The sequence below is a fragment of the Paramormyrops kingsleyae genome, chromosome 4 (assembly GCF_048594095.1).
Source record: "Paramormyrops kingsleyae isolate MSU_618 chromosome 4, PKINGS_0.4, whole genome shotgun sequence".
Taxonomy (NCBI): Eukaryota; Metazoa; Chordata; class Actinopteri; order Osteoglossiformes; family Mormyridae; genus Paramormyrops; species Paramormyrops kingsleyae.
The window spans coordinates 44,519,535-44,535,562 of NC_132800.1; the positions used below are offsets into that span (position 1 = coordinate 44,519,535).

Genomic DNA, 16,028 nt, shown 5'->3' on the forward strand with positions numbered 1-16,028 from the left:
TTTTGGAAGTATACGTCACCGTCTAAATGACACGATTAGTAACTTAAGAAACTTCCTTTTCGCGAACATTTCGTTAGGGGATCCTCAACGTGTAAACTCCCGTACTTCAACCAACAAGGAAGTAGGTGGTAGCGCAGGTAATCACACTAGACAATAATCCTTCTTGGCCCCCTTCTTAGATAGCATTATTCTTTTTCACATATACCTATTCTGTATTAGTGGCATTTTGATGTCTAATTAAGTTGCATAGAGGTATGAATCTATTACACCGAATACTTAAACATTAATTTAATAAAATGGAGAGGTCATTTTTATAGATCTTATTCGTTATTTTCTACCCCCGACATAGAAATCAATGAAAATATTTGGGAAATAGACACTATATACAACACCAGTGACATAATTATGCTCTTTATGAACATGATGGGATACCCTTGACATTATTAGGGCGGGTTACCAAGCGCACTGAAACTGAGACGCAACACCGATCTTCTGCATTTATAACTGGATTACCCATCATAAGAACACCGATGCAGTGAAATACAAAACAATCCCTTCCTTATCGGAAAGAGAGCAGGGCGGCCGTCCTCTTCCCCGTTCCTCGGCCAGGCTCCGCCTCTGCCCGCCGCTTCCATATTTACTGCCGCGGGAGGCACCGCCGCAGCTTTGGTCCCGGTGCAGCAGCGGTCAGAATGACCGGCTCCGGCTCCATGCAGTGCCTGGGGTTCTTGCTCCTCGCCGCCGTTCTACTGCAGACCGTCGCGGTTGCCGTCACCTTCATTTACTTCAACAACGTGTTGGCAACGGTAAGGGGGGGGGGGGAGGGGGGAGAGACATGCATGATTTCAGCGCTTATTTGTGGGGGGGAGTATACGACCTGTTGCATATCTAACATGCATGACCTGTCATGCAATAAAAGGAATAAATTCGAAATGCAAGAAGTAGCGGGTGCAATTACATGACCCATATGGCCGATGAGCCTTTTGGCGGGGTGGAGGTGTGTTGGCGCTTGCAGGAGTTTGCGCTTGGATATTGTTGTTTTTTCTAGTTTTATCCCACCGACAGAATTGCTGGAATGCTGGCAAACGTGTGGTATCGGTTATTTTTAGTTTGGTCGTTTGCATAAAAACGCTGCAAGCTGCTCTTTTTCGCGCTACCTTTAGTCATGCTGGACACTTTCCAGCATCCGAGCCGTGAGCTAGAGCGATTTAAGGCGGACTGGGCTTAAGACATAAAAGGCTGTGGAGCTTCACTGCCGACGGTCCTCCGAAGAAACGAGAGTTAAACAGTAGAACTTGGTGCAGTACTTTCGGTTTCAGAGAAAAACACAACTGTTTTCCCCAGTACTGTACTGTATTTATGTTATCATTAAGACAAGGTAAACGTTATCGATCCCAGGGGAAGATTCTTTAAATTCTTTACCGTACTATTAGCTTAGGCAATTACAGTTATCTCGGAAATATTGTGTTAGTAAATGTCACGACAAGATAAGTTACAGATACGTACCAGATAACCAGTTACAGTAACTGAAGAATACACACAAAACACTTAATAACAGCTATAACCAAAGTCCATCACCGCTTTACTAACACATTGATTTTGATGTAAAAAAAACTACCGAATATCGTTTATATTTCCTAAAATAAAAGGTTTAAAAAACCATAAGGACTGCTGTCAAAGAGTAAACGGCGTTTAGAGTGTGGAAAGACCTCATATGGGATTAGTCACACTGTTGCAGGGTGAAATAACAGCTAAACGTGTTTCTTTGATGTTAATATATATATATATATATTTAATGTATATATATATATATATATATATATATATTAACATTAAAGAAACGCGTTTAGCTGTTATTTCACCCTGCAACAGTGTGACTATATATATATATATATATATATATATATATATATATATATATATATATATATATATATATATATATAAATAATGTATTTTTTTATTATTATTTTTTTTTAACTTCCAGATGAAGGAGACCTTCTCCCGGAGCAGCATCTCCTGTCTGATGCACTCCAACCTCCGCAACGTAAAGGGCTCGGACCCCAGCGCCGAGGCAAACGGCGATCCCTGCTGGACGGTGACTAAGCAGCTGCACTTCCTCATTGAGAAGGTACCGCGCCGCGCACAATGGGCGCTTATACCGGCCGCACGCACGGTATCTCCGCATAGCCGCGGGCGAGTCTGACAAAAGATGTTCACGTTTCCTCATTGTTCCGACTTGTTCATGAAGAATTAAGTCTTTGTATTAATAAATCCAGTTTCTGATATTTCTTACCAGACCATGTCAAATCGCTACAAGAAAGAAATATCATCAGCAGTGAAAGGTACGTTCATGATCTGAACCCCGAGGAAAAATCACTTGTGAGCATAACCCTGACAACCAAAGCGAAAACAACATCGGTGTTACCTCGCTCACAGATGAGGTGTCTCGGGTTTTGCCGTCACTGGTGATTGAGGAGCAGGAATTCCCCACTCGACCCGAGATAGCCGCTCATGTGACCGGGACCTCGATGACGGGAACCCCTGGGGTCAGACAGGGTGAGTTTGGGACCGAAACCACGTGTACCCCTCAGCTGGAAATCACCAGCTGTCAAAAAGACACCCTTGGCAGAGAGAAACCCTCATTTTGCAGTGCAGAAGTTAATGCATGTAGGATTAAATAACCTCTCTGGATGTGAGCAATAAATACACATTTCTGTGTGTGATTTTTAACCAGGACCACACACACCCAGTCCTCTGAAACATCTAAATGTCGCCAGGTCCCCTGGAGTTTGAAAGAAAATAACTTTTTAAAATGTATTCACTCAGAAAGCAAACAGTGGTGGTGGGGTAGTTGATTGTCAGTGGCCAAAGAGAACATTTTTTAATGCATTTAATATGGTCTGGAGGCTTTGCAGAGAGAGCCACATGTTAGCAATAAACGGGATGTCAATTTGATGAGGATAGATTAAGTTAAATTAATGGCGGAGCCAGGGGGGCTTCAGCTGGGGGATCTATCACCTCAGCCCGTGGGGGGAGATTTCAGGCCTCACTCCCTGATGTGCTTCTCCCGTTACAGGGCTCTTCCCCCGGAAGGTTCCGGGAGAGAAGATCTGGTCATGGGAGATGGAGAAGGGCCTGGCATTTCTGCGGAACGTTGAGATGAGTGCCGGCGAGCTGGTGGTCCCACGCGCCGGGCTCTACTACATTTATTCACAGACGTACTTCCGACTCTCTGGGGTCCTGGAGGACGGAGGTGACGAGGGGGGTGTGGCCGAAGGTGTGGCCAGGGGCAAGCAGGTGCTGCAGTATGTCTACAAGAAGGTGGGCTCGTACCCGGTGCCCATCCTGCTGATGAAGAATGCCCGGACGACATGTTGGGCACCAGGGGCCGAGTACGGCCTCTACTCCATCTACCAGGCCGGTGTCTTCCGGCTTACCGCCGGAGACCATATCTTTGTGGCCGTCAGCGACCTGACTGCCCTAAGCATGGATGAGAAGTCCAGCTTCTTTGGCACCTTCCTGGTCACCTAGCATGGCTGGGGCTTGGGGCTTATTGCCCTTTATCTAAACTCAGACTGCTGCAACGCACCTCGATGGCAGGAGATAACTGTAGCGCGAGCTGAAAGAGCTTTTTATATAACTCTGCTATAGCTTCCTGTCTTTGAAAGGAGACTCAAACCCCCCTGATCTGCAGGGGCAAGGGAGGAGGGAGTCCAGTCTCCCGCGGAGGGGGGAATGGGCAGCCCAGGCCAGGTGGGAGACGTGACAGGCCCTGTGGAGCCCCCTGCATGATGGAGAGCGAGGTGTGGCAGCGAGCAGGGGGCCAACCTTGAACCTCCACAGACACTTTCTGGGCCACACCCAGCAAACGGCACACGTGCCAAAGAGACGGACTGAATCCTTGAGATTTGTGGAGCATTGACAGTCACGTATTGGTGTTCAATCTGGGGGATTAATGTCTGGAGGCTGCCTACGTTTTTCTGGTCATACTTCTTCACACACTTTCAGTAACATATTGTTATGCTTCCTACCCCCGTCATGGGGAAATTCCAGATTTACACAAATTAACACAGTGGAAATAAATATTTATGTCCCACTAAATAAGCAGGATGTGCTTGGCCGTGGTTATGGGTAGCCCTGTCTGTCCCTCCTGCAGGACGTGCAGTGCGTTGGACACCGTATGGGGAAGATGTTAAGGGGTCCTTGGCCCCTGTGAAGTGGGGGGGGGGGGGGTAGACCTGTGTATGTGTATGCCAGCTGTTCACACTTCCCTTTACATCCTGTACATGTAAATACGCGTGTGCTGTAAACCAAACTTGCACAAAACAATATTTTTTTACATACAAAAATAAAGTCTTTTTCTTACGGTGATGTCATCTTTACCATCGCCTGTGACAATACAGACACTAAGGAGTGGGCATGTTTTCTCTAGATGAGAGTTTTTAGCCATGTCACCAGTAAGCAACTCCCAAAAAAACACTGTAAGCCAAGGGTCTCCAACTCCAGTCCTGGAGAGCTACTATCCAGTAGGTTTTCCATCCCACTTGGCTTCTGATGAGCCACACCTGTTCCTGGTATTTACCTGAGAGCAGCTGTGGCTCATCAGAAGCCGGGGAGGATAGAAAACCTACTGGACGGTAGCTCTCCAGGACTGGAGTTGGAGACCCCTGCTGTAAGCATTCAGATTATACCAGGGGAAGGGTCTCTTTAATTTGACTTTAATTTCTACATCATGACTGGCTGTCAGCTATCGCCCCTCCCATCAGACCCAGACTCCCCCCAGGATTGGTAGTCAGAAGCTCCACAGGCTTCGTGGACCGTTGGCAGAAAGCTGGTTTGTAGACCTCCAGTATGCATTTAATGACCTTACCGAAGAGGGCTGTTCTTATGCAGTCGAATCCACCTCAGGGGGTCCTGTGGCCAATGATTGTGGCCAGTATGTAGATGTGATTGAATCCTCCCCTCTCTGTAGGCACAGCCCCGAGCTCGCCAGAGTGACACAGGTTCGAGACCCAGCTCCGGCTATCATATTCCAGTTCTGGTGCGACCAAAACGGCCCATGATTCAGAGGAGCGGCGTCACGACGCTGCATCTGCAGCCCCCATCCCGGGAGGGAGGTGATGCAACCCTGCTGAAATAGGCCTGTGTTGAGATGGGGGGGGGGAGGTGAAAAGCCAAAGATGGCTGCAGAGCAGAATATGTAGGGGAGGAATATGAAGGACTGTCACCTGCTCCTCAGCGATGGCAGCTAGGCCAGACCCCCCCCAAGCATGCACGCACACCAAAGCCTTCTAGAGGATAGTATGGAGTTCCCAGGCCTCCCTCTTCATCATGGTAACCACTCAGACATCCCACAGGCTGCCGCACCCGCATCACCTGCATGGTGACCACGCCCCTGACCCCCCCCCCCCGGAAAAGAGGACACACACAAGCACAAGGGTGTAGGGTTTTTTTCTCCCCCCATATTTTTTTTGTGGAAATATGTTACAATTATATTACAGGTTATCATAATGCCCAGAGAACGAAAAAAAAAAAATCGTCCTATAGTCAGAGACAAAAAAGGGGCACAGACGGAACAGGCAGGAGGGCCACACCCTAGCCACTCTCCAAGCAGATGATGGTCTATGTTAGAAGACTGCCAATAAATACTGAGAACGCCTGTAACTTAGCTTTAAAAATATACTGTAAAACATGGACTCATATGTATAAAACAAAACAACAAAAATACATACAAAGCACACTGACACACTCGCCATGACTGCTGGCCAATCATGACGCACCTCTCATTTGACCAAATGACCCACAACAATGAGGTCAGATCTCTCTTGTCAAAGCACTGTGATACACAAATCGCTCGTAGCAGGGGTGCTCTCTGCCCTTTGAAAGTACAGCAGTGCTGTAAGAACCGATTACGAGTGATTCATATACGTGCGCTTTAACAACTAGTTACTGTCAATACTTTAGCTGCCTTGGTTGTGGTAACTCCACTTCCTCTTAGCTTGCTCCACCCCCATGACACAGGTGGGTGGGGCTAGATGGGCAGAAAGGGGCGGAGCTCAGTCAAAGTTGACATTCAGGCCGTTGTCGAAGCCCTTGTCCTCACGCGAGCCAGCGGCCAGGAAGGAGGCAACGGGGCCACCCGCGGTCACGCTGAGGACGCCGGGGGCAGGGGTGCCTCGCACGGCGATGCTGGTCACGTTGATACCAAGCGTGAGCCGAGTCTGCTCCAGTGCCTTCTCAGGCACAGCAAAGGCCTCCAGCTTCTTCTCGCCATTGGCCATGTAGGAGTTCTGGCAGCCACGGCACACACAGTCCAGACAGGCTTTGCGATTCGAGTAGCATGGGCACCGCTGGCCACGACATGTAAGAACACTTGGGTTTTGGGTTGCTCTGCCGCACTTGCAGCCCCGCTTCTCCTGTGGCTTCTTGTAGACAGCTCTGGGGGGGGCTCCAGCCATCAGGGCCCCAGTCCCACCATTGGGGGTCCTTTCCTTCACTTTGTCCCTGGCCTTGGGGACCCCTGGCCGGGCCTTGCCATGGGCCTTCCGAGCCTCGAGGTTCCTTCGGACGCCTTTGGCAGGAACCAGCAGTGCTTTGCAAGCCTTGGGTGCTCCCCCGTTGGGCACGGCAGCCAGGGGTGGCGCTGCTGGGACTGAGAGTTCCCGCTGGGGCTCTGCGAGGATGGCAGCTGCACCTGGTGGGGGTCCCTGGATGATGCTGGAGATTGGGAGAGGCCGTACCTTCTCACTGTCGCTTTCCGACCGCGACCGTTTCCGGGTGGGTCGAGACACTGCAGAGGGCCGGGGGGTGAAGGCCAGTGATGGCTGCTGGGGGGACTCATTGGGGGATCCACTGGCAGTCCCAGGGACCTGTGGTAGGGACCTTGCCACGCCGGCGCAGCTTTCGGTACCTAGCTCCGGCTCCAAGGTTCGTAGGACCTCCTCGACAGTCAGCATGAGCTGGCCCCCGCCCTGACTGGGCTCCTCGCTGAAGCCGCAGATATCAATGCCGTCTGTAGCCAGCTCGTCCACCGCTGCTGCCGCCTGGTGGGATGCCCCATTCCTGCTGCCCCCCTCCAGCAGAGGGGGGAGGCCCCCATCTCGTTCCTTCTCAGCCGGTAACCCATTACAGCCCTGAAGCCTGTCAGGACTGTCCAGGGGGCTCCCGCCGGTGGGTTCTGGAGTCTCAGTCAGCGACTCCTCAGAGATGGACGGTGCCGGAGATGAGCACTGCAGGGAGAGCCAGAAGGTGTTGGCTTCCTCGGCGCCGAGAGACAGACCCTCGCTGAGTGTGGGCAGTAGGTCAGCCTGGCCGGCAACATAGCAGCCCAGCGGGGAGCCTGCGATGAACTCGCACAGCTTCCTGAAGCTCTCCACCAGAAGGCAGAGCTGCCGGCTTTCCTGAAACTGCTCGGGGTTCTTCCAGCAGCTGCATGGTGGCTTCAGCACCATCTTCTGGCCCCTGCAGCCTTTACACACATAATGCTGGCAGGACGAGTTGGTCGGAGCCATTGGGTCCTGTAGTAGGTTACCTAGAAATCAAGCAAAACAAACCAATAAGTCAATGGTAACTTATGGGCCGCAAACTGATCACCTAATCCTTCAAATGACTTTAAAATTCAATCGCTTGCCGCTTTATTGATGCCCACTTCCCTGGCATGGCTCTGCACAGGGTTTGTTCCCATGTAAAACCTCTTACCGCTTTAGCGCTAAATACGGCACCAATGGTTAATGTAAATGACAAGTATTCACCAATGTGAGGACCACGTGAGCTATGACTGCGCTGATAGCTGACAACTCAAAATCCGAACTGTCAGATATTTGCAACTGCATGTTTAATATTTTAATTGCTGTTGTATGTCCCGGAGGGACTGCTTACCAAGTTAAATATTCTCAAGATTTTAATAAAACAACTCCGATTATGAAGCTTGGTATAAGCATCCCTGTCTGTAAGCGGCGCTGTGTAGGACACACTACACGCCGACACACCTGTGCGTCAAATCCAGCGGACTTCATGCCGTAAAAGCAGCTAAACAAATCCGGTTCAAACAGGCCGCTACTGTATGTAGCCACAGCAAGCAGAAAGCCGTGTGCACGCCAACCAGTCGCGTTGCCGTAAACACGGGGGGGTGCTTGTCTGTAAATAGGTTTGTGCCTGTAACTTACAGATGACCGACAGCCTGTCTGCTTCGACGCCAGTAAAATGTTAAGATGATGCAATGGACCCCCCCAAAAAAGTATTTAATAAAAACACCCTCAGTCGTCTAATCATTCCTACATGCACACAGAAGATTTTCGAAAAATATTGGCAGTCGGTAAATGCACCTGCAATGTTAGTAAACGCATATAGAATGCTGAATAAAACTTTCACTGCGCTCCCGACTTCTGACGTCAAATCTAAATTAAAAGCGAAAGTGTTAAGTGGCTGAACGCCCACTTAACTGATCAAACAAACAAATGGTGGTAAATGTATTGCGTGTTACAGAGTATGTGCGTTTTATTAAAATAACACCAACATTACTGGCATTAAGCAAACCGAACTTTACTTAGGATATTCTGAAATAGGGGATGCAGTTAAATAATAAGACTTCCTCACCGCAGACCAGGCAGGAGAGCGAGTGCCGGAAGAAGGGCAGCTGCCGGCATAGCTGGGCCAGGGACCGGGGGTCCCGCGGTTCGCACAGAAGCACCGCCCGGCAAGCCGACACGTACAGTGCGGTGGCATTCGCCGGGTTCATGGCGGCGGCGCGCCGCGTCCTCAGTGCGGCCGGGCGGCGGGGACGCGCGGCGCGACCCTAGTCACGGGGGGGCATGGACACGCACGATCCAGCGCGGCGGCGCCAGTCTCAGATACGGAAATCACAAGCTGCAATAAATGTCCGAGTCAAAGACGAAAAGGCGTTCACTGTATACGAGTGACGGAGGATCCAAAGTCGATCACACGCACACACCGGGCTGTTCGCACCCAGGGCAAACGGGCAGAGGCGTAGGTACGTGGTCACCAGTCCGGCACAGCGCTTTCCCTCTATCCATGGCACGAAAACATCCACTTAGAAAAGACCTTTGCAAGAAGCTGTTATTTTACCAGACGTCGTCAGGCTTGTCCCAAAACAGCCACGCAGCCCAGAGCAGTCCAACCACGGCGCCGGCGCTCCGCTCCTCCGGTGCACGATAAAGTTGAGCCTTGTGAACCTAAAGTGCTGCCGCTGATTTTTCCTCTTCCAGCGTTGTACCTGTCTTCTAGGATGTAAAGTCGTCCCTGTCCATCCTTTCCAGCCCACGCCTCCGATCCTGTGCACCCAATGCTTGGGAGAAGGATTTTACGCATGCATTAATTCCTCGTTTATTGTGCGCGTTTTCTCATGGCGCTGAAAAAGGCCCCTCGTCCTACGCAATCCCCCCCTTCGTCACCCGATCACAACACGCGCAGAAAGCGGAACGGGGAGCGGAAGGCAAAGCGAGCAGCGGCTACGGGATGTCACTAACAAAATCAGGCCGATTTCCTTTTCTTTGCGTTTATTCCCCGCTCCAGTTTCACCTCCCCCCTCTCTGGTACGTCCTGCTTTTCGAAACAGTTGGAGCAACGTCACTTAAATCCCTCTTCCATTTCCGCTCTTGTTTACAAAGCTCATGTTTTCAACGCCATCCTTATGACGTGGGAAAATAATTATATCCTACTCGCAGTATAACAGACAGTTGTAACTGGGCAACTATGAAGAGCTCTCCCCTCCCTTTTCCCCCCCTCTGCATAAGACGGGTGAGCGGGTGCCCCAGTTCACATCTCGCGAGAATACGCAACTGAAATCACGCGAGAGGTCGACCCGTTCGTTACATAAACGTTTTTTTTTTTTTCGTTTTTATGCCCTTTATAATAAACTTCATGACGGGAAAGGACTATAAATTTTAAAGCTAATTAAACAGTTTTCTATATTCTGGTACTGAAAATATTCGGTTGATGTGTAAATGATGATATTACGGATTTTCCTTGGTGTATAAAACTATATAAATCCACTGACCTTACGGTATAATTACTTTAGTAGTGCTGCAATAAACAGTTATGTTATAAACAAATGTAACCTAATCGATACAATTGACTTTGTTCCATTAAAGACAACGTGCGATTAACTCAAATTAAGGCTGAATTTGAAATCGCGTTTGGTCTTGTTGAGTAGGCCTATATCTTTTAGTTGTTTTTTTCCTGCATAGTTTTTTTTAATGTCACACGAATTTTTCACCAACACTGAACGAACCGAGCTCAGAAATAGCCCAATATACAAGTAATCGATGAGAAGGTAACCATAACCCAAGGTGATGCTAAAAGTGCAGTCTAGATTTCAGCAACCGCACTGACTGGTGTCCACTGGTCTCTCGAAATAAATCGTCTTTACTGTTCGCTTTTCATCTTTTATTCTAACGACACGCTTAATATTTGCTTCCATTTCCAATTTAACTGTCAAAAGACTGTATATTCTGGCCCAGATACTGATTGTCGAAATTAAAACCACACAAGAAAATTTCATTTGAACACCGCAACGAAGCTACAAATAATTAAATGATCAATTAAAAATTCGTTTAAAATAACTGTAATTTGCTTGACTGAAAAGATGCTTCAGTTCGTTTGGCTGATAATTGGCAGAAAATTGTCACAAACACTTCAACTACGTGGCACAGAAATATCACAACAATTTGAATAAACTACAGTTTGCACAAATATTATTTGTTTGGAAACTAGCTATTAAGTATACGGGTCTACTTGATATGAATAAACAGATAAAGTGTAGGCCTTTTGTGTGAAAATGTAATCTACCAGGGACAATTGCCCCCGATAACATAGCTTAAAGGATCATGGCAGCATGCAAACCCCTCCACCCCGATAAGGTGGTGGTTCATGGAGGGTTATATTAAAATTATGGGTAACACTTTATAATACTGTTCCGTAGTTAACAGGTAAATATGCAGGAAGTAAGCAGCAACAAAGGAATAGCGCTTCATTAACACCTAAATTGGTACTATTAACTACTAAGGAGTTATGCTTAATTACTCAATAGGTAATAGTGAACTAATTATTATAGTAGTTCTCTATTACTTCATTAGGAACTATTGAGTATTGCTGGTCTCATTGGGAATTATGTACTAACTATGGATTATTTCTAATAACTACTTGTTCATTACTCATCAAATGAACAGTGCTTTTTTTTTGGACTAACAGGAACTTACAGGCTACTGTTCTGAATGGTTTTTGCCATTTTTTTTTCCTTTTGGAATAACAGGCTTCTTTCTTCCTACTTGTTTGTATGACATACAACTTATTCTACAAAATATTACTGCCTAAAATATGTATACAGTACCTACATTTTAATTATTGACCTCACTTCAGTCCATGTGCCAGTGTTCTTCAAACTGTGCTTTGAAGTCCAACTGAAGGGATGGTCAAACAGAGACTCGTGTTTTGCCACATGATGTGCTCCACCAAATATTGTTGATCTTTTCTAAACATTAAGAAATTAATGTATGCATTTTAAATAAGGAATGAAGTCTTACTAATGACCTAAATAAAACTAATTGTAACTCATTAGTAATGAATGTGGCGTTACTGACTTCTTCCATAGTAGTTACTAAAGAACAAGAACAGTATTATAAAGTGAAACACACTGTAACTCATTAGTAATGAATGTGGCGTTACTGACTTCTTCCATAGTAGTTACTAAAGAACAAGAACAGTATTATAAAGTGAAACACACTGTAACTCATTAGTAATGAATGTGGCGTTACTGACTTCTTCCATAGTAGTTACTAAAGAACAAGAACAGTATAAAGTGAAACACACTGTAACTCATTAGTAATGAATGTGGTGTTAGAGTAAGCTATTTCTTTCACAAACATTTACTGAGTTCTTTTTAAGCGGTTAATAAGAACAATGAATGTTAACATAGCTTATTTGTTTCACTTAAACATTCATGTAACACTTCATGACATAACAGCACAAGTTCATTTTAAACATTTAATTTGAAGCACGTTATATTAACATCACAACTTAATTTTTTAAATCAAATTACTTTACACTGATTACACATCCATCCCATTAAAACCATTTACACAGGGTATTGCTTTCTGCATGTAACAAACGTCCAAGTGGTCCATCCTTATGCTTTTGGCCCAGCCAGCAGGTCCACTAAATCGGTCTTTGTCCGCTGACGTCACACTCGCTATAGCCGCAGTGTATTGTGGGTCAAATCGCCATTTTGATTGTATACAACGCAAGAGTGAGCATTTGCGTCCGGTATTATCTTTGGTAAGATGGGGTACTCACTCGTGCAGTGTGAAAGGCTGTCATATTAAATCACATGGTAGAAATAGCAGAAAGGTGGACCAGAACATTAGATTTTTTCGGTTTCCCACTTGGAAAGGAGGGTAGGGACAGCAGATAATGGAGGTAACAAAGAGGCGTCGCGTGGCCTGGGTCGCAGCGGTGAGACGGAAGATCACTTTTAACGCGATATCTCCCTTCATGCGTGTTTGCTCTCGGCATTTTCATAAAGGCAACTAAGATGTTTTTTGTTTAAGTAATATTACTGAATATGCATGTCTTCTAAAGCTGATATTCGTAGCCTTTCACACTGCACGAGTGTCCCATCTTACCAAAGATAAAACCAGACGCAAACGCTCGCTCTTCCGTTGTATACAACCAAAATGGCGATTCGGCCCACATTACACTGCGGCTAAAGCGAGTGTGACGTCAGCGGACAAAGACCGAATGAGTGGACCTGCTGGCTGGGCCAAAAGCATAAGGATGGACCACTTGGACGTTTGTTACATGCAGAAAGCAATACCCTGTGTAAATAGTTTTAATGGGATGGATGTGTAATCAGTGTAAAGTAATTTGATTTAAAAAATTAAGTTGTGATGTTAATATAACGTGCTTCAAATTAAATGTTTAAAATGAACTTATGCTGTTATGTCATGAAGTGTTACATGAATGTTTAAGTGAAACAAATAAGCTATGTTAACATTCATTGTTCTTATTAACCGCTTAAAAAGAACTCAGTAAATGTTTAAGTGAAAGAAATAGCTTACTCTAACACCACATTCATTACTAATGGGTTACAGTGTGTTTCACTTTATACTGTTCTTGTTCTTTAGTAACTACTATGGAAGAAGTCAGTAACGCCACATTCATTACTAATGAGTTACAGTGTGTTTCACTTTATAATACTGTTCTTGTTCTTTGGTATCTACTATGGAAGAAGTCAGTAACGCCACATTCATTACTAATGAGTTACAATTAGTTTTATTTAGGTCATTAGTAAGACTTCATTCCTTATTTAAAATGCATACATTAATTTCTTAATGTTTAGAAAAGATCAACAATATTTGGTGGAGCACATCATGTGGCAAAACACGAGTCTCTGTTTGACCATCCCTTCAGTTGGACTTCAAAGCACAGTTTGAAGAACACTGGCACACGGACTGAAGTGAGGTAAATAATTAAAATGTAGGCACTGTATACATATTTTAGGCAGTAATATTTTGTAGAATAAGTTGTATGTCATACAAACAAGTAGGAAGAAAGAAGCCTGTTATTCCAAAAGGGGAAAAAAATGGTAAAAACCATTGAGAACAGTAGCCTGTAAGTTCATGTTAGTCCAAAAAAAAGCACTGTTCATTTGATGAGTAATGAACTAGTAGTTATTAGAAATAATCCATAGTTAGTACATAATTCCCAATGAGACCAGTAATACTCAATAGTTCCTAATGAAGTAATAGAGAACTACTATAATAATTAGTTCACTATTACCTATTGAGTAATTAAGCATAACTCCTTAGTAGTTAATAGTACCAATTTAGGTGTTAATGAAGCGCTACTCCTTTGTTGCTGCTTACTTCCTGCATATTTACCTGTTAACTACGGAACAGTATTATAAAGTGTTACCAAATTATGTAATAAGGCAGGTTGAGCACAAATTCTATGCAAATACACACCAAATGAAGCACTAGGTTTAAGCACCCTTTGCTTTCCTGCCATCGTGGATGGAATAAACCAATCTTGCTTTGTCCTGATTCTGGCTCCTGTATCTTTCGTTCCACACCCTCACAACATTCTGTCCTCTGGGTTTGAGGTCTTGTCAATTCCTTGCCCAGTTGTAGCAACTGCAAAAAGAATAACAAAACAAACAAAAAAAAACACACACATGCTGGGTACTTGTACTATCGTTTAACATCTTTGAAATCTCAACTTATAATGCATTTGTCTGGATGGCACTGAATCCATATTGGAACAAAGGAAAGCTCCAGAGATAACTGTCTTCAAAAACTGGGCAAGAAATTGATAAGACCTCAAATCAAAAGTGCCATTTTGCGAAAATGGTACAGTAAAAGTTGAACAAATTTTGTCTGGAAATTGATCGGGACTTTGCTTTTCAGAAGGTATAGGACTGAGAAATGTCCTGTCAAATTTGGCTCACAACACAATATAACATGGATTTTAAAGTGCATTTTCTTTTTAAATATTAAAGTAAGACTTGTTTATACCTTATGAGAAAATTCTGAGATATGATTTTGGAATATTCTGAGATATATAGCTCACATAAGCAAATGTACATAAAACCATGTATGTCAAAGTGCATTTTCTTGAAAATGGTACAGAAAAAGTTTACCAAATTTTGTTTGGAAATTGCCTACTATCTTGCCTTTCAGAAGGTATGAGTTGTTTATACCTTATGTGAAAATTATGAGAAATAGCCCATCAAACATAACATGGATTTAAAATAGCATTTTCTAGGGAATGGTACAGTAAAAATTGAACACATTTTGTTTGGACCTTGCCTTTCATATGCTATATGACTTGTTTATACATTATGGGAAAGTAAGAAATTAATTGTATTGAAGTACATCCTATACTTCGTGTGTATGAGTATTCACCATCTTTGTGTCAAACAGAGTGCGAATTACCCCTCCATAATTGGGGGGTACTGCCTTCATAACACTTCTATGACCACAGTGGCGACTGGCCCATAGGGGGCGCTCAGGCACCGCCCTCCCAGATGTGGGGGGAATATGATATATATATATATATATATATATATATATATATATATATATATATATATGTTTAACATATAATGTTAATAATCTAATATATGTTTAACAGAACAGTATCTGATGAAGCTTCTAAAAATGTCCATAAATATGAAATTGTGGAGTGCAGAATCAATACCACTAAAATTCAAATAATAGGGCTTATTATTAGCTAGCTAGTTTTTTTTACGTTGCCCCTATAGGTTTCACTGATAGTAATGTTTTTTCAGAGCATAACGTTAGATCTTCTTATGCATTAACATTAGCCTAATAACAAACCACACAGGCTAAGTGGCGAAAGAATTTCAGAAAGGCACAACTTAGTCATGGTAAAATGAGAATGAAAACATAGGGAGTTCATCTCCTTGGAAAATGACCATGATCGATTTTACCTCACCAAATAAGCCTGGTTTAAATAGAGAACGTAACTTATCTTGCTAGTTAACATAACTAACGTTTACTTTACCGGCCTCAGAAGGACAATGGTAAGTAATTCAACTTATAAAGACTTCAGTTTGCATTAATAGATGAAACACTTAAACGAATAAATGAAGGTTGCAAAATAACACATTTTCAACAGGCTACTTACAGTTACCAATGCACGACGAACACAACGAACAGGTCACTCAATTAGAATGAATGACGCAACCGACTGGCTAACCTGCCTTTAGCGCCGACGTGGTTAAAATGGTACGGTCCACATTAGGGGTGTTTTAAATCGTTTTACATAAAATTTTCCTACAAGGTGAGGTTATCTTTTTTTCTTTTTTTTTTACAACAAACGAAAAATGGTAGTACCCCCCCCCCCCAAACTGCTATTTTTGTCTCTTTGGGGGGGGGGGTCTGGGTCTTGATCGGGGGGTACAGTACCCCCCAGTACCACCCGTAATTCGAACCATGGTGTCAAACTCAATCGCACAGGGGGCCAAAACTGTGTGAAAGTTAAAATAA

The 16,028-nt window shown here is 44.5% G+C and overlaps 2 protein-coding genes across 4 annotated transcripts; one reads left to right on the forward strand and one right to left on the reverse strand.

Annotated features, from left to right (window-relative positions):
• The first annotated feature begins 605 nt into the window (after nucleotides 1-605).
• LOC111853445 (tumor necrosis factor ligand superfamily member 10-like) lies at nucleotides 606-4,374 on the forward strand. Its single transcript, XM_023830327.2, has 5 exons — nucleotides 606-806; nucleotides 1,988-2,131; nucleotides 2,300-2,345; nucleotides 2,440-2,559; nucleotides 3,080-4,374. The coding sequence occupies exons 1-5, from the start codon at nucleotides 693-695 to the stop codon at nucleotides 3,532-3,534; spliced, it is 879 nt and encodes a 292-aa protein (XP_023686095.1). The 5' UTR covers nucleotides 606-692; the 3' UTR covers nucleotides 3,535-4,374.
• A 1,064-nt stretch (nucleotides 4,375-5,438) lies between these two features.
• LOC111853473 (E3 ubiquitin-protein ligase MSL2-like) lies at nucleotides 5,439-15,722 on the reverse strand. Of its 3 annotated transcripts, XM_072711453.1 has the most exons (3): nucleotides 15,667-15,722; nucleotides 13,983-14,150; nucleotides 5,439-7,534 (listed from the first exon to the last, which is right to left on the reverse strand). In XM_072711453.1, exons 2-3 carry the CDS (start codon nucleotides 14,023-14,025, stop codon nucleotides 6,060-6,062), a joined length of 1,518 nt encoding a protein of 505 aa, XP_072567554.1. In that variant the 5' UTR covers nucleotides 14,026-14,150; nucleotides 15,667-15,722; the 3' UTR covers nucleotides 5,439-6,059. The 3 variants fall into 3 exon arrangements, with proteins under 3 accessions (XP_072567554.1, XP_023686177.1, XP_023686174.1); XM_023830409.2 differs by lacking the exons at nucleotides 13,983-14,150; nucleotides 15,667-15,722 and adding an exon at nucleotides 9,088-9,771; XM_023830406.2 differs by lacking the exons at nucleotides 13,983-14,150; nucleotides 15,667-15,722 and adding an exon at nucleotides 8,599-9,771.
• Nucleotides 15,723-16,028: the final 306 nt, after the last annotated feature.